This window comes from Oryctolagus cuniculus, chromosome 16 (genome assembly GCF_051225735.1).
Source record: "Oryctolagus cuniculus isolate XC-2025 breed Fujian yellow rabbit chromosome 16, ASM5122573v1, whole genome shotgun sequence".
Classification (NCBI taxonomy): Eukaryota; Metazoa; Chordata; class Mammalia; order Lagomorpha; family Leporidae; genus Oryctolagus; species Oryctolagus cuniculus.
This window is the reverse complement of record NC_142882.1, coordinates 3873750-3898427: the sequence shown is the minus strand read 5'-3', so window position 1 is coordinate 3898427 and position 24678 is coordinate 3873750. Positions and strand designations below refer to the sequence as shown.

At 39.1% G+C, this 24678-nt stretch overlaps 1 protein-coding gene across 1 annotated transcript; it reads right to left on the bottom strand.

Annotated features, from left to right (window-relative positions):
- Nucleotides 1-582: 582 nt before the first annotated feature.
- Nucleotides 583-24417, bottom strand: LOC149121400 (vomeronasal type-2 receptor 116-like). Its single transcript, XM_089316302.1, has 8 exons — nucleotides 24382-24417; nucleotides 12313-12408; nucleotides 11994-12157; nucleotides 8351-8636; nucleotides 7178-7984; nucleotides 6257-6484; nucleotides 5804-5927; nucleotides 583-1517 (listed from the first exon to the last, which is right to left on the bottom strand). Exons 1-8 carry the CDS (start codon nucleotides 24415-24417, stop codon nucleotides 583-585), a joined length of 2676 nt encoding a protein of 891 aa, XP_089172428.1.
- Nucleotides 24418-24678: the final 261 nt, after the last annotated feature.

Below are 24678 nucleotides of genomic sequence, written 5' to 3'. Positions count from 1 at the left end.
AAAATATGAATATTACAATGTCCACCAGGTGACAATGAAAACACAGAAATGAAAAGCAATGAAAAGTTTCAAGGAGAGCCTTTATCTGAGATCAGTTTGTGTTTGTGAACATGAAACCCAGGCTAAGAAATTTATACACAATATTATTTTTGAAGAGAGGAGGATTGGGACAAGTGTGAGTGTCTAGTGGATATAACCACCACTTGTAACTATGACATCCCATGTGGGTGCCAGTTCATATCCTGGCTGTTCCACTTGGAATCCTACTCCCTGTTAATGATTCAAAAAAAAACAGTAGAAGATGGCCTAAGATGCTGACACTCCAATGGACAACTGAAATGATCTTGCTTTGGCATGAACCAGCACTGGGCCACAGCAGATATCCTCAGAGTCTATCACCAGATGGAAGGTTTCTCTGATTATCCCTTCCTTTTCTGTGAATTGGTGCTTCAGAAGAAAAACATTTTAAGAGAAAATAAACAGTTCATAAGAAGGTTACATTCTGCAAGTTATTTTATAACATCAGAATGCAAAATCGCTTTTATAAATCTTAATCTCTAACAACTGAAAACTGTGAGAGCCTTAAGAGCTACACTTCAGAACATCTGTTTCCTTGGAAGCTATTCTATCCCTGAATCCTTTCACAGCATTCTTCTCAGGTCGGAAGAGAATAATGTAGCACTTTGGAACAAAGATGCAGCCCAGGAGCCCTGCACCAGAGGCCAAGATGGAGAAGACCTCCACAGCCACCATGACCTTCCCCTTGGTGCTGTGGTAGACAGGCAGGAAGGTCACCCAGACAATGCAAAACACCAGCATGCTGAACGTCAGGAACTTGGCTTCATTGAACTTGTCAGGCAGATTCCTGGCTAGGAAAGCCACAGTAAAGCTGGCCAAGGCCAAGGAACCCAGGTAGCCAAGGACACAGTAAAAGGCAGTGACGGAGCCCTTGTTGCACACCAGGATGATGTGGCCATGCTCAGAGTGTGCATCTGTGTCAATAAAGGGAGGAGAAGTCCCAAGCCATATGCCGCAGAGAGCCAGTTGGATCAGGCAGCAGATGGGAATAATGGAGTTAGGTACCCCTGATATCAGCCAGTGTCTCATCCTTCTCCCTGGGGCAGTGAACTTGAAGGCCAGAAGCACAGTGATAGTTTTGGCCAGGACTGTGGAAACAGCCATGGTGAACACCACTCCAAACATGGTTTGCTGGAGGACACAGGTGGTTGTGTTGGGATGACCAATGAACAGTAAGGAGCAAAGGAAGCAGAAGATGAGGGCGATGAGCAGGATGTAGCTGAGACAACGATTGTTGGCCTTGACTATGGGAGTGTCTCGGTGCTTCACAAAGACCCCAAGAACCACAGCGGTGAGGACAGAGAAGCACACAGCTGTGCAGACCAGGGTCATCCCCAGGGGCTCTTCAAAAGACAGAAAGGTCAGTTTTTTGTAGAAGCACTTGTCTCGCTCTGTGTTGGCATACTGAAGATCTGGACACTTCACACACTGGTCCATATCTGGTGAGAAATGTAATTAACATCATCTCAAGTTCAGTTATTCCTGATTCACAAGTACCTTCTAGAATACCCAATGTGGCTAGTTTAGGCAAATGATCCTTATTTGATGTGAAAGACAGCATATAAAATGACATATAAAATTATTGGTGATTATTTATGTCCATCTTCCTCATGTTAGCCAGTTAATACTTCATCTTCCTAAGTACCTTACATAATGATGCGTACATGCTCTTTTTCTCCTAACAAAGCCCTAAGGGCTACTCTCTGAACCTATTCATGGTGCTTTAAAAGCATACCTTAGCCTGTGTTATTTTAACACCACAAATTCCTTCTTCATTGTTTCTTCAGATTGGGAACTGATGATCAAGATGCCAGAGGGTTCCATGTGTGGTGAGGGCTACTCTGCCCTTATACAGGGCATATTCTACTGCATGCTGACTTTGAACAAGAGCAAACAGCAGTCTTTGATTTTTAAGTTTTTATTTAATGATTGCATTTTTCATACATTCACCTTTAGGAATATAGGGGTTCTTTTTCCTATACCCAGCCTCCCACTCCCACTCCCATCACATTTCCTTCTCCCTCTTCCTATACAATCTCCTTCTTCATTATGGTTCATTTTTAGTTTGATTTTAAATACAGAGGACCAACTCCATGATAAGCATAGATTTCAACAGTTGGTATCCACACACACACAGACCACATATACAGCGCTGTTTAGGAACAAATTTTGCAGTTGATTCTCATAGTACAACTCATTAGGGACAGAGGTCCTACATGGGACTAAGTACACACTAACCTCTGTTGTTACTTTAACAATTAACATGTTTATGCATGTATGATGTCAGTGATCACCTGAGGCTCTTGCCATGGTCTGCCAAGCCTATGGAAGCCTTTTGTGACCAGAGACTCCATCGGTATTTGGACAGGGTCCTACACAAATTGGTTGCTCTCTCCTCTCTTCAGACAAGAGGACATCCCTTTTTGATGACCCTTTCTTTCAACAGAGGTTTCATAGAGATCCTCCATGTAGTCTATTTTTTGCTGCAGAGTTGTGGCTTTCCATGCCTGAAATGAGCCCTTTTTTAATATTGCTATTCCCTCTGTACTCTCATGGCCTATTCAACCACCCAATGGTTGCAGTCTTTGATTTAATGTGTGTTCATTTATTTATAACTTACATGAAAGTCAGAGTTTCAGAAGGAAGAGGAGAAGCAGAATGGAGAGAGAGAGAGAGAAAGAAGGAGAGGAGGACAGGGAGAAAGGGAAAGAGGGAAAAAAGAGGAGGGGAGAGATCTTCCCCCGGTGATTCACACCCCAAAAGTCATTAATAGCTGGAACTGGGCTGTTTTGAAGCCAGTAACTGGGAGCTTCTTCTGGGCTTCCTGTATTGGTGTGAGCTCTGAAACTTGGGCCATCTTCTGCTGCTTTCACAAGCATCAGGAGAGAGCTGCATTGGAAGTGAAACAGCTGGGGCTGAAACTGCTGACCAACTGGGATGCTAGCATCCCAGCCAGAGGCTTACCCTACTATACCACAGCACCGGCCCAGTTTCCCACTCTTAAAATCATGGACTGGGAGATATACTTTGTGAATTTGGGTTGCACAGAAATCACCTAGCAATCTCACTAAAACATATCTCTTTAAGGTAGAATCTGGATTATGTCATGATAGGGGAAAGCACTGATTGACAAACCACCATTAGAAGGCAAATGGTCAGGTTCTAGAGAAACAGAAGAGTTGTACACTTGATACCAGCTGGATTAGTTTCCACCCTTGAAAGTTTTCATCAAGGAACACGCTAGGATGCTGCCTGTAATCAAAGTCAGTCTGTAGATCAGCTTGAAACTTGCTGGCATATTTCCACTTTCCTGTCTTTTTGTCCTTGAACATGAATTTTCTCTCCAGCTCTGTCTGTATCATCTTATGTTCAATATATTGTTCCATTGAAGACTGATGACTCAACTTGCAGATTTCTTCCAAAATTTAGTTAGTCTTTCCTTTGGATATTTCATACTTTTGAGACATTACAAGTGCCATCTTTCATAGGTTTGTTTTCCAGAATTGGTAAGGAAAAGTAACTGCTTTGTACAATTTTGTATACCAGCACTACTTAATTCAATTACCAATTCACTGATTTCATTACACCATCCCAATATCACTTTAAATGATGCCACTTTTAAATCTTCCTTTTTAGTAAGTTGAATGTCATTCTTTTTTGACAATATGCATGGAGCCGAACCTCCTGTGTAATTTTCTGTAGAAGTTGCGTTCTTTTGTCAACTTTGTATCCAATCTTCAGCCATAATTTCCATGTTTTGTAGCATTCTAAAATACTCTTTAGGATTGAAAGCTAATCCTTCTTTTCATCATGTTTGAGTGACTTTGTTCTTTGTTTACAATTCATAGATCACTTAGATTTTATTAACTATTTTTCTTCAGTTATGCTAATTAATATTGCATTTTTCATGTACTATAAACTGAATTAGATTTTATGAAACTCTTTGAGCATGATGTAGCTTATTTAAAAAATACTGTTGGATTTACATTGTTTGAGATTTCAAATGTATGCATTTATTTCAATAACAGCGTCTTACAATTTCATTTTGCTGAAATATCTAGCAGTATTTGATCCATCAACTTGAGATGTTCCCATAGAAGAAACAGAATTTTTACATTTTTCCTGTTCTCTATAGGAGTTGAGAAAATATCTGAAAATTGTTTATCACCATTCAAGTATTGGGAATTATTTTAATAACTGTGAGGATATTTGGATTTTTCAAATATTGCTCAACATATTTCATAATATTTCTATCTGAGAATATCTGAATTTCTTCTATATTTTCAATGTATCAGAATTAAATGATTAATAAGCTCTATTATTAGTATTTTTATATATAAATAGACCTCTTCAGCTCTCTTTGTGTATACACACACACACACACACACAGAGTAATCTTATTGTTCGCACTGTTCCATCTTGCTGAGGTTCATAAATCTTTCTTGTTTATGATCACCAACTTTAAATTCTTCCAATTTTTACTAACTTCAATTTCCTTATAATGTCCACATTTTACCTTCAAGGTCTTGTGCTGAATTTGCAGTCATTGACCTACCTTGGTATGCATAATTATTTTTTTTTAAAGACAAAGTTACCAAGGGAGGTAGAGACAGAGTGAGGCCTTCCATCTGCTGGTTCACTCCCCAGATGGCTGCAGCAACCAGAGCTGTGCTGATCTGAAGACAGGAGATTCTTAGGAGTCTCTCATGTGTGTGCAGAGGCCCAAGGACTTGGACCATCTTCTACTGCTATCCCAGGCCACAGCAGAGAGCTGGATCAGAAGAGGAGCAGCTGCGACTAGAACTGGCACCCATATGGGATGCTGGTGCTTCAAGCCAGGGCTTAAGCCCACTGCGCCACAGTGCCAGGTCCACTATGCATACTTATTACCGTGTATGTCAGGTTGAGTTCTTTTGATATGAATTTTATAAATGTGTATACATATGTAAGCATAAGAATGTTCTTGAAGATTTATATTTTGAGCAGCAATGACTTTTGTCAAAGGCTAAGATTAGCCCCATTTGTGATATTTGATGAGTATCATCCTCAAGATGATATACTGCATGATTTCTAAGATAGTTTTTCACATAACACACAGTTTGTGTAGAGTTGCACTTTCTCACTCCAAGCATGCTACACTTGAATTTGGTGAAAGGATTTTTACCTGTATAAGCACAAGGAACCAGACATGAGTTTTCCTATACTGAATTAGCACATCCACCACACTACTCCCATGGACTGTACTCTGTTTCCAAAAACTTTCATTATCAACAATAAGTTTCAAAAAATTAGAATTATACTAAATATATGGTACAAATAACTACTCATGCAACACAAGCAAAAACTGGAAAATTTTTATGATGCATGTGATGGCATAGTTCTGATTCATGAAATAAATCTTAGAAATGCCACACTGTTTTATGGGGTGAATATTACCTAATCTTGGTTTCTATACATTTTTTACCATATGTATATCAGCCTGAACTCAAACATGGTCAGCATTACAGAGACATTCAGTCTTTTATATGCTTTCAAAAATAATATAGGAAGTGTATTGTGGAAAGTTTTATCCTTTTGTGGATTATTATTGATTATAAGGATTAATTTCTACCTGAAAGGGGGAAGACTGTTCTCAGCAGTCATATTCCACATACTTTTTTTCATGGATAAGTTGATAATTTAAGAAACAGGTGGTAACTTCTCCAAGAGGCAGGCACTGACTTACCTGTCTGATTGGAAATCTCGTTCTCAGGACAAGGTGTGCAATCAAAACAACAGGCAGGCTTTCCCTCCAGAGGGCTTTTCCTGAATCCAGGGCTGCAACTCACACTGCATACCGAGCGTGGAGTCTGAGAAAAATCAGGTGAGTGTTGATCGTAATTCAGACTATTACTTAAGTTCCAAGTCCTGCAAACTTATTCACTGAAACTGTAAACATCTGTTTCTGAGAAAATGACAACATTCAATTTGATTTTCTTAAATAGATTCAAAAGATGTGGTGGAAAATGTGTGTGTACTGTCCATCCTCAGACACTAAAAACATAAGAAAGTATTTGGATTGGAAGTGGAGTGGTTTAATGTCCCTAAGTGTCTTTTGAATAAGCCATACTGCACATACTCCCTTAGCAGTTGGGGGGTAGAAATGTGTCATGTGAACCTTATGATCAGTCCAACTTACCTCTGTAATTCCTGTGGCCCACTCTATCAAATTCTCAGAGAGAGACAACTGTTCACTCTGTGAAACATATGGGGAAAACCGTCCTACTTTAACCTTATGTCCAAAACCATATGGAAAATTCCAAAAGTTGAGAATGTCGTATTCAGCTTCCAAATTTCTCTTGTGATTCAAATTCACTAGGTCACCAGCTGGATTGGTAAACTGGAGATTCTTCAGAAATGGGTGCAACTGAAAAAAATGCATCATATTCTCATGAAGACTGCCAAGCAATAACACATGAAACCCAGGTAAGAGAAAACCTCTCTTTGTCTGTAATCACAAATAAACAATAGAACCTGTTTAGAACCACCCAATGAATTGAAGTAAAAAAAAATAAACCTGATGAGAACTACATCAAGGTAAGTATGATTTCACTCATTTTTCTACAAAAACAAGTGGAATCAAAAATATCTAGCTGTGAGATTCAGATCATTTCCAACAGTGCAGTCCAAGCTACCAACACTCATTTTCTCAGTGTACCTAGGACAACTATCTGTAATAAAGTTACTAGAATAAAGAACTGTGCAAATTATATGAGATCCCTTATGTTCATTGTAGATGAACACCCTCAGCAACACTTAACACTGAAAATAATCACTGTACTGCTGAGACTGAAAATGGAATAACACAGTCTAGGTATTTCACATGTCAAAATTAAATTGACAGAATTGGAGTGTATTTTTAAGTCATAGAATTGATGCTTATCCAAATTACCTTCCCACTTTTCATTGGAGCCTTTTTGCTAATGACAAATTACAGGCAGAAGCTCATTTTTATCTTGTGTTTTGCAGAAAGGTTTCCAAGCTACTTGGATTGAACACCTGCAGAAACTCTTAAGGGCATCACTTCAGGAGTACATGTCAATAATGGAAACCAAGTCACCTGCCAGGGAGAAAATGCTAACTTTGCCCCATTGTTCACTGGCTGCATTTCTACCTCTTGTAGAAGCATCTCATGAATGCTGTGGGCCATAGCATACACAGCATTGTATATGTTGTAACTCCCATCACTCATGGTCATATCAAAACGATGCGGAGGCAAGGATTCCAAGGAAGCATTCAGTGGACAGTTCTGCAAAGTTTTACAGGATGTCCCAGTAACTGAGCAATTAAAAGCCAGCGACCAGAATCTGGAGAGGTAAGAGTCTTCTGGGTACTTGGAAGGGTTAGCTGTCCGAAGAAAGTTTTTGAAACCAGAGATCTCACTATGGTGGTGTGAAAAAATGAGAGTCCCATGGAATGAGTGGAGCAGGAAAGGTTCCTCAGAACTGGCAAAATCCCATTGTGAAGTGGTGACCCAGACTTTCCACATCATTAACTCCCTCCATGATTGAAAGCTGGCGCCTATGAGTGACTCAGTGACACAGAAAAGAATCACCACATTTGCTGATGATTTTAGGATCTGGATATGAAACGCATATTGGAATGAAGAAAGTGACTCTAGAGTGGCTGGGATCATTTCCACAAAGTCTATACAGATGCCATGCTTGTGTAACTCTACTTTCAAATCAGACATAAACTGAATACCTTTTGGGAGGTCTGAGATGGCCAAACCCACCCAGGTCCACCCAAAATGGAGCATCAATGAGGCCATGCCATGGGCCAGAGAAGTGTCTTTGGGGGTCATCTGATAGAGGGAAGGAAACTGACCACTGTCACTCAGAAGAGGTTCAAAAGGTCCAAGAGTCAGCTAAGGGAAAAGGCAAGAAATCTGTGTAAGGTTATTGTCATAGTGTAAAACATTATTCCTGAAAAAATTAAGCAGATAATGGAAGTGTCAGATTTTAGAACATTTCATTTTTATCATGTCCCAGTACATAAAAGCTTCCTAGTTCATGAATCATTAGACTCACAGGTTGAAAAAAACATTTCTCCTTTTTACTCACCCACACTTCTGCTTCAGAACAAATGTGGCTAATCCACAAAATCTCTGCACGTCTTCTCTTTAGATCACATACTGTGTCAACTGTATATGGTCTCTGACCCTTAAATTTTTGGTTCTAAGTAAGGCACCTAAGGTGATGTACTTTATCCCACTTTTTCACTACACACTCACCTGTGGAATTTTGTAGAGTTCCAGCAGTGTCCCCATTTGGACAGCAATGCTGCTTTGTGATATTACAGCAACAGACTTGCTCTGTTTCCTACATGTGTAATTAGGAATGTCCTCTTCCAGTCCCACAAGCCAGATGAAGGGGTTCTCCATTACTGTCATAGCACTGTGCATGACATTATAGAGACCAAATCCCAAGGTCATGTTGGGTAAAAGATGGGGGTTTTTGTTGATCTCCTCAATAGCAAAAACCAAGGCCAGAGCATACTGGTAGTTTTTGGACTGAAACCTGCATGAAATACACAAGGATCTTAAGGGGAAAGCCTCCAATCCAGATTATCTTCAATTCTGTGATTACTGTGAGAGATGGAATGGTCATGGCCAAACATTCATATGTTCTAATCTGTATGTGTAGATTTGCTGAGTACAGAGTGTGAACTCTTGTATTTGCAGGACACGTCCTCACCAGAACCAAAGCTGCTACCAGCTTTTACTGGTTTCCAAGCCTAAATGATTCTGAAAAATAAGATCTGCTTTTACATCATAATGTCTTGGGTATGTTATCCCATGGTTGTCCATGCAGACAAAGAACATGGTCTTATTTTTGGATGCACACCTCATCAATTTAAATCACCTCTGACAACAGCTACCTCTTCTAAGTGTTTGTATTTGATATCTAAAGTAAATACTACAACAGGCTCTGGAATGCCCTCTCTAAAGTTCATGCACACCTAGGAGTACACTCCAGTTGTCAAAGAAAGCATGACAAGGAATGGCACATCATCTTTAGCACTGCCTCTAAATGTTTCCTACATTCACAAACTAAAATAATTCTTCATCTTACCACATCATTAAGTGCTTCTTGAAATAGCAGTCATACAATCATAAGGCTGCAGGTTGTAATGGGAAGAGAATAACTCACTTGAAGGCTATGTAATTGAGAAGAGGGATGATGCCATGGCACTAAAAATGGGAGTCTGTAATTGATCCTGAAAAATCTCTTCCCCATTAAACTTATCCATCAACCTCCATCACAAGCCATGAAAATAAAAATCGGGTTCAGAGCTTCAAATAAGGGAAATAGTGAAAAGGGAGGAGCACTTTAGAGAAGCTGGAAACACTCCCTGGGTGAACATGAATCCCTGGGCTATGATGCTTTACAATTAAGCCAGTCATGCATTTAGAACACTAAACATATGCTAAAGTAAATCATTATGAGTAGTATCAGTATTTACTCCAAACAGGCCTTCTTCACTCAAGTTTTCCTACAATTTTGAATATAAATAGCCTTCCATGCATAGAAAATGATGCATTTCTACTTTTTAGGATCTGACATTTCACAAAGAATGTAAATGAGGAGCCCCTTGAATTTATTTCTGATGTCCTGTGTGTTGATTCCTCATGAATAGACTATGTCATGTACACTGCTTGCTTGGGTCACTGTGTGCTCCAGAGGAAGTGACAGTTTTTCAGTTCTTGGTTCTTGCTGCAACATAATATTTATATATGTATTCATATTATATACATATTATCTCTATATATTTATACATAGGTATACCATGCATACAGTTGCTATACATATATAGTGTTTTATGTATATATAGTTTCTATACATATTTATTATCCAAATATGTCATTCATACTTTGTAGAATCAGGAAATTTGAAAATCATTGCTATGAATCAAATAAAATTCAGTTTTGTATTTCATATATCTGTTTCTCTCCTCATTACTATGACACTTCCATTATTCCGAATCCTCTCATTTCTTTCTCCAGCTGCTGCCTTGTACCAAAATGTCTAGACGGCTCTTGGACACACTGGAATTTGTAAGAGTTTATCTCTTTTATGCTGTGTTCTTTTTTTTTTAAATTTTTTTTTGACAGGCAGAGTGGACAGTGAGAGAGAGAGACAGAGAGAAAGGTCTTCCTTTGCCATTGGTTCACCCTCCAATGGCCACCGCAGCCGGTGCGCTGCAGCCGGCGCACCGTGCTGATCCGGTGGCAGGAGCCAGGAGCCAGGTGCTTTTCCTGTTCTCCCATGGGGTGCAGGGCCCAAGCACTTGGGCCATCCTCCAATGCACTCCCTGGCCACAGCAGAGAGCTGGCCTGGAAGAGGGGCAACTGGGACAGAATCCAGTGCCCCAACCGGGACTAGAACCTGGTGTGCCAGTGCCGCTAGGCGGAGGATTAGCCTAGTGAGCCGCGGCGCCGGGCATGCTGTGTTCTTTTTCTCTAAAACAGTTTTTCAGTAACTGTTGTATATTCTAAAGTTGGTGAATCTAACATTGGAGGGTACAGTGCCTAAATGTATTAACAGCTCAGTATTTCTTGTTTTTCCAAGTATCATCAACACAGATATTTTCCCTGGGTTTGTTAAGATTTGATTATGATCTCCAGTTTGCATGGCATACATCTTGGAGGAACTTGGGCTCTATTCATAGCCTCTTTTCCTACTACTGGAAAGTCATTATTTCCTGGTCTCCATCATTAAGGGTACACTTAAATGATGTGCTGAATGCATAACCATGGGGAATACTACTAGTAGTAACAAATATATATTTCATAAGTGGGATGACATGTGCACATATCATAGAATGTGAATTAATAAAAATCTATGTGAGGAGAATAATATTGTTATGCCAAGCTAGTATCCATTAGATTTTTTCTGCAGAGATCTTTGGACAAATGCCTAAAATACTTCATCAGTTGCATTTCCTTGGTGGCACCAACTATACTTCTCAAATCCATTGGCTTTAATGATACTGAAATGATCTATGTCCTAATACCTACCTTTTATCAAAGTTCTATGCAGCTGCAACCTACTTCCTGTAGCCTTACAGTAGAAACCAATTAGAAAATTGGCACCTTCATAAACAGGTTTGAAGAAAACAGTCCTAATGTCTTACAAGATACTATATTATGTAGGCATGAAATTTATACATACTATATATATATATATATATATATATATAATGAAACACATATTTAGCTACAAATAAAGTACCTTTAAGAGGGGCAGAAACAGAATAATCCCCCTTAAGAAATCTATTTTGCCCAGAAAAGGCAGAATCAGGGAAAAATTGCAAATGTAGTAGATTACAGCCATTGAAGTTCTTATGGGTATATTCATCAGTAAAATATAATTACTATATTTGTGCAAAGGTGTTGCCCTGAGATTACTTTTATATAGAAAAAACTTTTTGAATCTTTTCTCCTTTACAACTGTAGAAGAAATGAAGTGTTCTCATGGCCCCAAATCTAGTACATAGCAGAAAAGAGTGTGAGCACATGTGGAAGAGCTCATGTAACTCAGATTTGTTCATTTCAGTGCATGGGTTCTGTAAGAATCTGCTACTGAGGCACAATAGGCCCCTGGGCTGATGAACCTGGACAGGGAAGGACAGGAAGATACCAACCGGACTCTGGTTCCTCCTCTGATGAGACACCATTTCCCTGAACCATCCATGGTGCCAGGCAGAAAGAAATGTCTTCCTCATGCCCCAAATCAATTACCAGCAGTTTTTAGGAGGAACAGAAGATGGACATGGCAGGGATACAGAACATATTTGCCTATAGAATTGCAGACCTAATAACAAGTAGGTAATATGTGAATTAATGGAAAATGATTATGGCAAGGACAACTTACCATCTGAATCTGCGATATTTGCTGAACCACATCATGGTTTTGGGAATCTCATATGTGTAAATGTGCAAAAAAGCAGCAATCTCAATATCTCCATCCTTGTAAAAACTCTGTTCCATCTGGGAATAGCAGTCGGGAGCATCCTGACAAGTCACAAGGGGAAACAGCTGCAGAAAGAGCAACAGAAAAATCAAAGGAAACATCTTCAAATGTGTAAAACCCTAGGACACAACAGCAGTGAACATGCAGGGTCATGCAAATGCATACATAGAGCGTGCGCATGTGTGTGTGTGTGATTGCTTGAAACTAGCCACTTTAATACTGCTCCATCTGACCTCTTTCCAACAGCTGTCCACTCATCCATGGGGGAATCTGATACTTTTCCTGCCCTGAGGCTCTGCAGTTCAGGTCTTCTGTCCTGGTGAAAAACACAAGAAGAAAAACATGATTGTGAATCATCCTCCTTGCCCCAGGTGCCAGGCTTTCCTCCAAGTCCATGGAGACAAAGATTCAAGGAAGAAACCCCTGATAGTTACATTTGTTGCAAGGGTTTGTCAATAAACCTCTCCATGAACTTTTTCCAATTATATACTGGGATTGCATCACAGGGCATAAAGGGAGGCATCAGTCAAAGCTTTCTGTAAGGATTCAGACAAGAAAACTCCAGTATTAAACAATACAATGTCCCAAAGTGCAACAGGGCAGCCTCCCTCAGCCAGTGTTCTGGGCAGCCACACATCGCTTTGTTAGCACATAGACCCCCAAACCAACCTGTTTACAGAGATACCCACAAGGACATGTGGTTTTCAATCAGTGTGGAACCAGTAATCACCCTGAATTCAGATATTTTCATTCTGCATGTCTAATCACTTCATCTTTAGTTGTAAAGCATAAAACCTTTCCATGTTGCTGCTAACCATGGAATCCCATGATGATCTGTTTGCACACCTACAACCTTGGTTGATGCTCTCATGAGAACCTGGGACTATTTGAGTACTGCTCGCTTTTTACTCTAAAGCAGACAATACCAGCTGAATGTCACCTCTTTATTCCCACCACCACAAACACCATGGGCAGACACCTGTACTTCTTGAATGCAAGTGACTTTCAGGATTATTATGTAGGACACCATCAGGTCAGCTATGTACCATTAAACCATAGCCCAATCTACATTCTGCACAATACAAGAGTGAACACAATGGATACCATGTCCTATAGGCAATAATGAGGATCAATACGGACTAATCATTTAAGCTTGCATACCTGTGTGAGGTATTGCCAATGGAGAAAATCTAGTAAGTGGGGTAGAGAGGGCATATATATGAGAACTCTATTTTTCCACTCAAAAGTTTTCTAAACTCAAATTACTGTAAATGTGGTCCATAATATTTTAAGCAAAACATATTTTCTATGGCCTAGGCACTGCTCTGATGTCATTAGTGAGATTTTGATTAGGTGCTCATGCAAAGTGAGATGCAGTGTAGGGACAAAATACACAACAGGATTCAGTGACTTGCCTAAAAATTAAAATATAATGTCTTCATGAGTTAAGTTTATTACCAGTCAAATGATGAAACTTGTTTCTATTCAGATAAACAAGAAAAGTCAATCTAAATCAGAGAGCAAGTATCCACTGTTTTCTCTAATGTGCAGAAACTAAAAGTAGAGTCAATGTGAATGCACATGATTTACTGAAAAAAAAATTGGGAATGGAGAGGATGAATTCCTTGCAATTACTAGGCTTCATAAAATTTGTGGCAAATGTGTGCTGTGAAATAGTTGTACATGAATTTTAAAAATTATCACAGAGATATATTCAATAATTTTTGCTTAAGTGTTTCTTTCATATTTAACATTTTTATCTTCTACATTCTTTATGCTAAATTTGATATTTGATATTTTTAAAGCTTGTAATGAATGCTTCCATTCTAGAACTTTAGACTTAATTTAGGGAAATATATATTCTAACTACATAAACATATATGGAATCTGAGATCATACATTTCTGTATAAATTGAACTTTAGCAACAACATCATAAAAGTTGACAATATTTTTTCTATTTGAAACTTTTTTTTTTACTTTTATTTAATGGATATAAATTTCCAAAGTACAACTTATGGATTACAATGGCTTCCCCCCCATAACATCCCTCCCACCCGCAACCCTCCCCGTTCCCACTCCCTCTCCCCTTCCATTCACATCAAGATTCATTTTCAATTCTCTTTATATACAGAAGATCAGTTTAGCATACATTAAGTAAAGATTTCAACAGTTTGCTCCCACACAGAAACATAAAGTGAAAAATAATAGATGATTTTTTAATGATGATGAAATCAGATCAGACCTATTGTAATGTTTAATTCCAGTGAGAGTCAAGTTGGGAATTGATAATTTCTTTTTTTGTTTTTACAGAAGATCAGTTTAGTATACATTAAGTAAAGATTTCAACAGTTTGTACCCACATAGAAACATAAAGTGAAATATACTGTTTGAGTACTCATTATAGCATTAAATCTCAATGTACAGCACACCAAGGACAGAGATCCTACATGAGGAGTAAGTGCACAGTGACTCCTGTTGTTGACTTAACAAATTGACACCCCTGTTTATGGCATCAGTAATCTCCCTATGCTCCAGTCATGAGTTTCCAAGGCTATGGAAGCCTTTTGAGTTCTCCGATTCTTATCTTGTTTAGACAAGGTCATAGTCAAAGTGGAGGTTCTCTCCTCCCTAAGAGAAAGGTTCCTCATTCTTTGAAGACCTGTTCTTTCCACTGGGATCTCACTCACAGAGATCTTTCATTTAGGTCTTTTTTTTTGCCAGAGTGTCTTGGTTTTCCATGCCTGAAATACTCTCATGGGCTTTTCAGCCAGATCGGAATGCCTTTAGGGCTGATTCTGAGGCCAGAGTGCTGTTTAGGACATCCACCATTCTATGAGTCTGCTGTGTATTTTGCTTCCCATGTTGAATCACTCTCCCCTTTATTCTATCGGTTAGTATTACCAGACACTAGTCTTGTTTATGTGATCCCTTGGACTTTTATTCCTTTCATTATGATCAGTTGTGAACTGAAATTGATCACTTGGACTAATGAGATGGCATTGGTACATGCCACCTTGATGGGATTTAATTGGAATCCCCTGGTATGTTTCTAACTCTAACATTTGGGGCAAGTCTGCTTGAGCATGTCCCAAATTGTATATCTCTTCCCTTTCATATTCCCACTCTTATGTTTAACAGGGATCACATTTCAGTTAAATTTCAACACTTAAGAATGACTGTGTATTAATTACAGAATTAAACCAGTCATATTAAGTAGAACAGACAAAAAATACTGAGTGGGATAATGTATTAAGTTGTCCATTAACAGTCAGGGCTATGCTGATCAAGTCACCATTTCTCATAGTGTCCATTTCACTTCAGGAAGTTTCCTTTTTGGTGTTCAATCAGTTGTCACCGATCAGGGAGAACATATGGTATTTGTCCCTTTGGGACTGGCTTATTTCACTCAGCATGATGTGTTCCAGATTCCTCCATTTTATTGCATATGACTGGATTTCATTGCTTCTTACTGCAGAATAGTATTCTAAAGAGTATGTATCCCATAATTTCTTTATCCAGTCTACCGTTGATGGGCATTTAGGTTGGTTCCAGGTCTTGGCTATTGTGAATTTTTCTGCAATAAACATTAGGGTGCAGACCGCTTTTTTGTTTCCAATTTAAATTCCTTTGGGTAAATTCCAAGGAGTGGGATGGCTGGGTTGAACGGTAGGGTTATCTTCAGGTTTCTGAGGAATCTCCAGACTGATTTCCATAGTGGCTTGACCAGTTTGCATTCCCACCAACAGTGGGTTAGTGTCCCTTTTTCCCCACATCCTCACCAGCATCTGTTGTTGGTAGAATTCTGTATATGAGCCATTCTAACCATGGTGAGGGGAAACCTCTTTGTGGTTTTGATTTGCATTTCCCTGATTGCTAGTGATCTTGATCATTTTTTCATGTGCCTGTTGGCCATTTGGATTTCCTCTTTTGAAAAATGCCTATTGAGGTCCTTGGCCCATCTCTTAAGTGGGTTGTTTGTTTTGTTTTTGTGGAGTCTCTTGATCTCTTTGTAGATTCTGGTTATTAACCCTTTATCTGTTGCATAGTTTGCAAATATTTTTTCACATTCTGTCAGTTGTGTCTTCACTCTCCTGACTGTTTCTTTTGCAGTACAGAAACTTTTCAATTTGATGCAATCCCAATAGTTGATTTTGACTTGGACTGCCTGTGCCTCCCGGGTCTTTTCCAGAAATTCTTTGCCTGTGCCAATATCTTGAAGGGTTTCTCCAATGTTCTCTAATAACTTGATGGTGTCAGGTCGTAGATTAAGATCTTTAATCCATGTTGAGTGGATTTTTGTGTAAGGTGTAAGGTAGGGGTCTTGTTTCATGCTTCTGCACGTGGAAATCCAGTTTTCCCAGCACCATTTATTGAATAGACTGTCCTTGCTCCAGGAATTGGTTTTAGATCCTTGATCAAATATAAGTTGGCTGTAGATGTTTGGGTTGATTTCTGGTGTTTCAATTCTGTTCCATTGGTCTATCCATCTGTTTCTGTACCAGTACCATGCTGTTTTGATTACAACTGCCCTGTAGTATGTCCTGAAATCTGGTATTGTGATGCCTCCAGCTTTGTTTTCGTTGTACAAGATTGCTTTAGCTATTCGAGGTCTCTTTTGCCTCCGTATGAATTTCAGCACCATTTTTTCTAGATCTGAGAAGAATGTCTTTGCTATCCTCATTGGAATTGCATTGAATCTATAAATTGCTTTTGGGAGAATGGACATTTTGATGATGTTGATTCTTCCAATCCATGAGCATGGAGATTTTTCCATTTTTTGGTATCCTCTTCTATTTCTTTCTTTAAGGTTTTGTAATTCTCATCGTAGAGAACTTTAACATCCTTGGTTAAGTTTATTCCAAGGTATTTCATTGTTTTTGTTGCTATTGTGAATGGGATTCATTTTAGCAGTTCTTTCTCAGCCGTGGCATTGCTTGTGTATACAAAGGATGTTGATTTTTGTGCATTGATTTTATATCCTGCTATTTTGCCAAACACCTCTGTGAGTTCAGATAGTCTCTTAGTTGGGTTCTTTGGATCCTCTAAGTAAGGAATCATATCATCTGCAAAGAGGGATAGTTTGACTTCTTCCTTCTCAATTTGTATTCCTTTAATTTCTTTTTGTTGTCTGATGTCTAAAACTTCCAGAACTATGTTAAATAGCAGTGGTGAGAGTGGGCATCCCTGTCTGGTGCCAGATCTCAGTGGAAATGCTTCCAACTTTTCCCGATTCAATAGGATGCTGGCCATGGGTTCTGCATAAATTGCTTTGATTATATTGAGGAATGTTCCTTCTATACCCAATTTGCTTAGAGTTTTCATCATGAAAGGGTGTTGAATTTTATCAAATGCTTTCTCTGCATCTATTGAGATAATCATATGTATTTCTTCTGCAGTCTGTTAATGTGGTGAATCACATTGATTGATTTATGAATGTTGAAAAATCCCTGCATACCAGGGATAAATCCCACTTGGTATGTGTGGATGATTTTCCTGATGTTTTGTTGCATTCTATTGGCCAGAATTTTATTGAGGATTTTTGCGTCTATGTTCATCACGGATATTGGTCTGTAATTCTATTTCAGTGCTGCATCTTTCTCTGGCTTAGGGATTAAGGTGATGCTGACTTCATAGAACGAATTTCAGAGGATTCCCTCTTTTTTGATTGTTCTGAATAGTTTGAGAATAAATGGGATTAGTTCTTCTTTAAATGTCTGTTAGATCCATTTGGGCAATAGTGTCAATTAAATCTGCTGTTTTCTTGTTGATCTTCTCTCCGGATGATCTGTCTATTTCTGAGAGGGGAGTATTGAAGTCCCCCAGTACTATTGTATTGGAATCTAAATCTCCCTTTAAGTCCCTTAACATATCTTTTAAATGGACTGGTGCCCTGTAATTAGGTGCATATACATTTATAATAGTTACATCTTCCTGTTGAATTGAACCCTTAATCATTATATAGTGTCCCTTTTTGTCTCTCTTAACAGTTTTTGTATTAAAGTTTATTTTCTCTGATATTAATATGGCTACACCTGCTTTTTTGGTTTCTGTTGGCATGGAATATCTTTTTCCAACCTTTCACTTTCAGTCTGCATGCATCTTTGTTAGAGAGATGTGTTTCTTGTAGGCAACAATTAGTTGGGTTGTGTTCTTTGAGCCAATCAGCCAATCGTCTCTTAACTGAAGAGTTAAGACCATTAATGTTTAATGTGACTATTGATACATGGTGACTTTACTCTGACATTTTCCCGGAGATATTTTCTAGTATATGCTTTGAGCTTCCCATTCTCTTTTACTGGTAGGTTTTCTTCCTTTACCTTCTTTCATATTGATGGCTGTGTTTCTGTGTTTCTGAGTGTAGCACATCTTTAAGTATCTTTTTCAGGGCCGGACAAGTGGCCACAAAGTCTTTCAATTTCTGTTTGCTGTGAAAGGTCTTTATTTCACCTTCATTCACAAATGAGAGCTTGGCAGGATATAATATTCTGGGCTGGCAATTTTTCTCTCTTAGCACCTGTGCTATGTCTCGCCATTCCCTCCTTGCCTGTAGTGTTTCTGATGAGAAGTCTGCTGTGAGTCTGATTGGAGATCCTCTGAGAGTAATCTGACGTTTCTCTCTTGCACATTTTAGGATCTTTTCTTTATGTTTCACTGTGGTAAGTTTAATTACCACGTGTCGTGGTGAGGATCTCTTTTGGTCATGTTTATTGGGGGTTCTATGAGCTTCCTGTACTAGGATGTCTCTGTCCTTCTCCAAACCTGGAAAGTTCTCTGCTAGTATCTCACTAAAAAGGTCTTCTAATCCTTTCTCTCTCTCCATGCCTTCAGGAACTCCTAGAACCCGAATGTTGGTTTTTTTAATAGTATCCTGTAGATTCCCAACAATATTTTTTAGGTTTCTAATTTCCTCTTCTTTTCTTTGGATTGACTGTATCCTTTCCTGTGCTCTGTCTTCTAAGCCCGATATTCTCTCTTCTGCTTCACCCATTCTGGTTTTAAGGCTCTCTAATGCATTTGTCATTTGATCTATTGAATTCTTCATTTCATTTTGATTTCTCTTCACTATCACACTTTCCTGTTCTAGTTTCTGCGTTTCATTTTGATTCTTCCTTAAAATTTCATTTTCATGAGAGAGATTTTTAATCCTGTCCCATAAGGATTTCTGTAGTTCAAGGATTTGCTTTTGAAAACTTCTGAATGTTCTTATCATAAATTTTTTGAAATCCGTATCTTGCATTTCTTCTATCTCATCATCTTCATAATCTTGGCTTGGGGTGTTTTGTTTATTTGGAGGCATCATAGAGTCATCGTTGATCTTGTCCCCTCGATTTTTGTGTTTGTTTCTTGGCATAGTTAATTCTTCTTCCCTCACTGTGCGTTTTTTTTTTATTTTTTTTATTTTATACTATGTCCTTGTTAAGTGGACGGCCTGCTGTTGGAAGAGCCTTGGAGGCTTGAGATGGGTGTGGCCTGAGGGCTCTGCTTGGTTCTTCCGGGTTATGGGTGTGCAAAGGTGACACCCTCATGTTATGGTGGTAAATCTCTCTCTATTTATTTATTTATGTATTTAATTTTTGTATTCAGGAGGTAAATACTACCGCACAGCATGGCTGAACAGAATTGATGGTATTTAGCTTCTGATCTCTGGCTTCTACCCAAAGAGTCTGTGCAGGCTCTGTTTCTCCTCTGGACTCCCACTGGGTTGCCTAGGCTACTGAATTGTAGCGAATCAGTTTGTTAGCTCTCCCCTGTTGTAATGTATATTCCAAGTGGGGCCTGCTCTTTGTCTCTTGCTTGCCTTTGCAAGGTTGGCGGAGAGAGAAACTTGTCTGTACCAGTACCACCCTACACCTTTTTTCCTTCTCTCCTGTAGTCAGTCTGGTGAACTTTCCCGCTACCCTCTAGATTCTGACCACCGTTTCCCCGCCAATGTCTTGGGTTACTGAGCTCACCTCCCCTTCCAGCGCCAATGTGTGGACTCGGAGCCTTGGGCATCCCTGCTCTCCCCGCTGGTGTCTGTGTGACATCCACTCCCCTTCCTGCACTGGTGTGCAGACCCTGCGGCTCCCGCAGTGGCTCGGCTTCTGCGTGGTGGGCGACCTTGTTCTTCCAGTAGGTCCTCTGAGTCACAGCCACTAGATCTGGAAGAGTTTCCTTTGCATTTTTTTCCTGATCCTTTTTCTGAGGCTACTGTAACTCCACTTTTATTAAACTAAATTTTCCCGGACTATTAGTGTGCACCCTCACTATTCCACCATCTTGGCTCCGCCCCTTTGACACTTCTAATAATTTCTATTGAAGTCCAATAACATATAACTTCCTTCAAAACAATTTCCAAAAATTAAAACGTGCACCTTTGAGTTGTTAAGTACAGAGTTCTCTGTGTGTATAGGAAACACACACAAGAAATTACACTCAGTCTGCACTGAGAACACTGTCTCCAATGAATTCTATCCTGGACTATCTTCTCAGGCTCAATACACTTCAAATCAAAAGTAGAAATCACTATAAGCATGTTGTAACATTAATATCATAGCATGCAGTAAAGGAAACTAAGAGAATCCACAATGCAGAGTTGAGCTAGCACGTCAATACTCACTGTATCAATTCTCAGTAACTCCAAATTAGCTATGCTGGTATGTGAAGTCTACAACACTGCATTTTTTAAACCATTCTGCATTATGTCTCAGCCAAAAAGCCCCAAATCATCTTCTCAATATAACAGAACATGATACTTTGCTACTTTCACCATTTATGGTTATCTACCAAGAATCTGTTTCTACCATTAACCATCTAAGCTAGGACTAATACTGCTGATTACTGGGGAGAGACCAAGATGGCTGAATGGGAAGGACATACTGTTTTAGGCTAGGAGATATAAAAGTAAAAGTGGAAGAGACACATTCTCATGGGAGAGTTAGAAACTAATCCACAGTGGGCATTCTATGGAAGGAAGAAGAATGCTGTGGATCAGTGTGGAAGGTACAGACATGCTGTATGCTCAAGGACACAACAAAAAATCCCAGCAGCCAAGAGCCAGAGAAAACAACAGTATATTGGAGAGTGAGGGGTGATCAAACTGCAGTGCCTGAGCCACTGATTATGTAATTGGAGGGAGAACTTACAAGAGTCAAACACCTGATAGAAAATGCAAGAATATGGCTATATATGGTTCCAGATACATGTTTACAACATACATATTACAAATTGAAGGAACAATGAAAATATCATCCAAACTGTGTAGAGGAATTGAACAGACATTCCTGCACAAATAGATGAGCCAAAGGCCTTACCAAGGGTGCTAAACATTAGTAGACCTAGAATACTACTCAAAATCACACTAAGATATCACCTCACATCTGCTCAATTGGCTACAATAGATTTGTTTTTAAAGATTTTGTTTGAAAGGAAGAGTGAGGGAGTGAATGTGAGTGAGACAGAGAGAGAGGGAGAGAGAGAGAGAGAGAAATTGTCTTCCATCCCATGGTTCACTCTCCAAAGGCCACAACAGCTGGAGCTGAGCCAATCCAAAGACAGGAGCCAGGGACTTCTTCCAGGTCTCCCAAATAGCTGCAGAGGACCAAGAACTTGGGCCATCTTCCACTGTTTTCCCTGGCCATGAAAGGCACCTGATCCTTAGGGATCCTAGGGATCCTTAGAGATCCTTAGAGAAAAGACTCCATCCATGATTATTATCAACTCCAATCCTAGAACTTCTAGAGAATGAATGTTTTGTTGAAATACTGCTCTGTAGCATGATCATAGTTTTCCTCTAATAGCTCTGTCCTCTTCATCTCCTCGTCCTCCTCTTCTCTAGAAAGCTGTATATGATCTCTGCCAAACAGGCTTTTGCTGAGAGTTTGCAAGTGGATATGAAATATCATTCCATCCTTTACCTTTTCGAACAGTTCATCAGTGGTAAGAAGATATCCTGAGTCTGGGAAATCAAACAGTTGGGGATTTAGTGGCTCAAGCAGTTATTTTAAATTTAATATTCTTTTATTCTACTGTCATCAACAGGTATCTATTTTTTCTTCATGTTTCTAATGAGGCTGCTTTACAAGGTATTTCTTTTGTGACTTTTCTTCTGTGAGGTTCCTTTGTCCTTATCACAATCTTCTCCTCCACTTAAGAACTGTGTCAGTGATGCTGGCTTCATAGAAAGAATTTGGGAGGATTCCCTCTTCTTCGATTGTTCTGAATAGTTTGAGAAGAATTGGAGTTAGTTCTTCTTTCAATGTCTGGTAGAATTCAGCAGTGAATCCATCTGGTCCTAAGCTTTTCTTTGTTGGGAGGGCCTTTATTACTGTTTCAATTTCTGTCTCAATTAAGGGGTCTGTTTAGGTTTTCTATGCCTTCATGGTTCAATTTTGATAGATTGCATGTGTCCAGGAATCTATCCATTTCTGATAAGTTTCCCTGTTTGCTGGCATACAAGTCCTTGTTGTAATTTCTGATGATTCTTTTTATTTCTGTGGTGTCTGTTGTTACATTTCCTTTTTCATCTCTGATTTTATTGATTTGGATCTTTTCTCTTCTTTTTTTTAGTTAATTGGGCCAATGGGGTGTCAATTTTGTTTATTTTTTTCAAAAACCAGCTCCTCATTTGGTTGATTTTTTGTAATGTTTTTCTTGATTCAATCCTGTTGATTTCTTCTCTGATTTTAATTATTTCTCTTCTCCTACTAGATTTGGGTCTGGTTTGCTGTAGGTTTTCTAGATCCTTGAGGTGAATTGAAAGCTCATCTATTTGGTGCCTTTCCAATTTCTTGATGTAGGCACCTATTGATATAAACTTTCCTCTTAACACTGCTTTTGCTGCGACCCATAAGTTTTGGTATGTTGTGCTGTTATCCTCATTTACTTCCAGAAAATTTTTGATTTCTCTTTTAATTTCTTCTATGACCCATTGTTCATTCAGGAGCATGTTATTCAATCTCCATGTGTTTGCGTACGCTCTAGGGATTCCTGAGTTGCTAATTTCCAACTTCATTCCTTTATGGTCTGGGAAGCTGCATGGTATGATTCTAATTCTTTTGAATTTGCTGAGACTTGCTTTATGGCCTAGTATGTGGTCAATCCTAGAGAAGGTTCCATGTACTGCTAAGAAGAATGTAAAGTCTTTAGATGTAGGATTGAAAGTTCTGTAGATATCTGTTAGATCCATTTGGGCAATAGTGTCGACTAAATCTGCTGTAGCCTCGGCAACTCATGACTGGAGCATAGGGAGATTACTGATGCCATAGACAGGAGTGTCAATTGCTAAAGTCAACAACAGGAGTCACTGTGCACTTACTCCTCATGTAGGATCTCTGTCCTTAATGTGCTGTGCATTGAGATTTAATGCTATAATGAGTACTCAAACAATATATTTCACTTTGTGTTTCTATGGGGGTGCAAACTGTTGAAATCTTTACTTAATGCATACTAAACTGATCCTCTGTAAAAAAAAAAGAAATTATCAATTCCCAACTTGACTCTCACTGGGATTAAACATGACAATAGGTCTGATCTGATATCATCATCATTTAAAAAAATCATCTATTATTTTTCACTTTATGTTTCTGTGTGGGAGCAAACCGATGAAAATCTTACTTAATGTATACTAAGCTGATCTTCTGTATATTAAGATAATCAAAAATGAATCTTGATGTGAATGGAAGGGGAGAGGGAGTGGGAAAGGGGAGGATTGTGGGTGGGAGGGACAGTATGGGGGGGAAGCCATTGTAATCCATAAGTTGTACTTTGGAAATTTATATTCATTAAATAAAAGTTTAAAAAAAAAAGAACTGTGTCGGTTACTCCTGGTCATGGGATGGTCCCATGCTGAGTGATTTCATTTTCTTCTCCATGATTCAGAGTTTGTCTGGGATTCTCACATTAATTTTCCTTGGGCTGATTGTGACATACACATAAATCTTTTCCTTTTAGGATGGCTCTTAGCTTTTGTCTGTTGTTTCTTCCTGCGAAAACATTAATCGGTTTGCAATCCACTTCTTTTCTTCCTCTGGTTTTCTTGTCTAGCAAATTTAGGAAAGTAATCCAAATCATACTCTTTGAAAGACCTTGACTTGTATTAAATGAAGAAGGGAAATCTAAAAACACAAGGAAGTAGCATTGGATAGAGGTTCCTACTCATCACAAGGTTCCTGCCTCTGTCTCCTCATGAGAAACCTGTGCTCACAGTGCTGAGGCTCCTAACTTTGGCTGAAGATCTATGTGGGGGTGTTAGTTATGGCTGACTTGTGGATTTCTGCAAACTTCAGGTGTCACTCTGGAAGAGCTGACCTGAGAGGTTCCACACGAAAGAGCCCTTGGAACCATCCCCTACCCACTCAGGTGCATTCACTGCAGTCTTGCAGGAAAGTTCAAAACCATCCTCTGCCTCAGGCACCCTCTAGTGCCTGAGGGAGGTATTGACCCTGACAAAAAGGAAAAAGACCTAGGAATAAGAGCAATAGACAGCTCCAAGTCAAGACTGGGTGAACTGAAAAGTCCAAGCATAATGGAAGCAATCTCCATGGGAACACCAGATGGTCCTTCAGAAATAAACGTGTGTGTGTACAGGAAGGTTCCACAAGAAGC

Coding starts and splice junctions, on each gene's coding strand:
- LOC149121400 (XM_089316302.1), bottom strand. CDS start 24,417: ATGGTTCCAAGGGCTCTTTCGTGTGGAACCTCTCAG. Junction 12,409..24,381: donor TTTCGTGTGGAACCTCTCAG/GTCAGCTCTTCC, acceptor GTTTTTCACCAG/GACAGAAGACCTGAACTGCA. Junction 12,158..12,312: donor GAAAGAGGTCAGATGGAGCA/GTATTAAAGTGG, acceptor CTCTTTCTGCAG/CTGTTTCCCCTTGTGACTTG.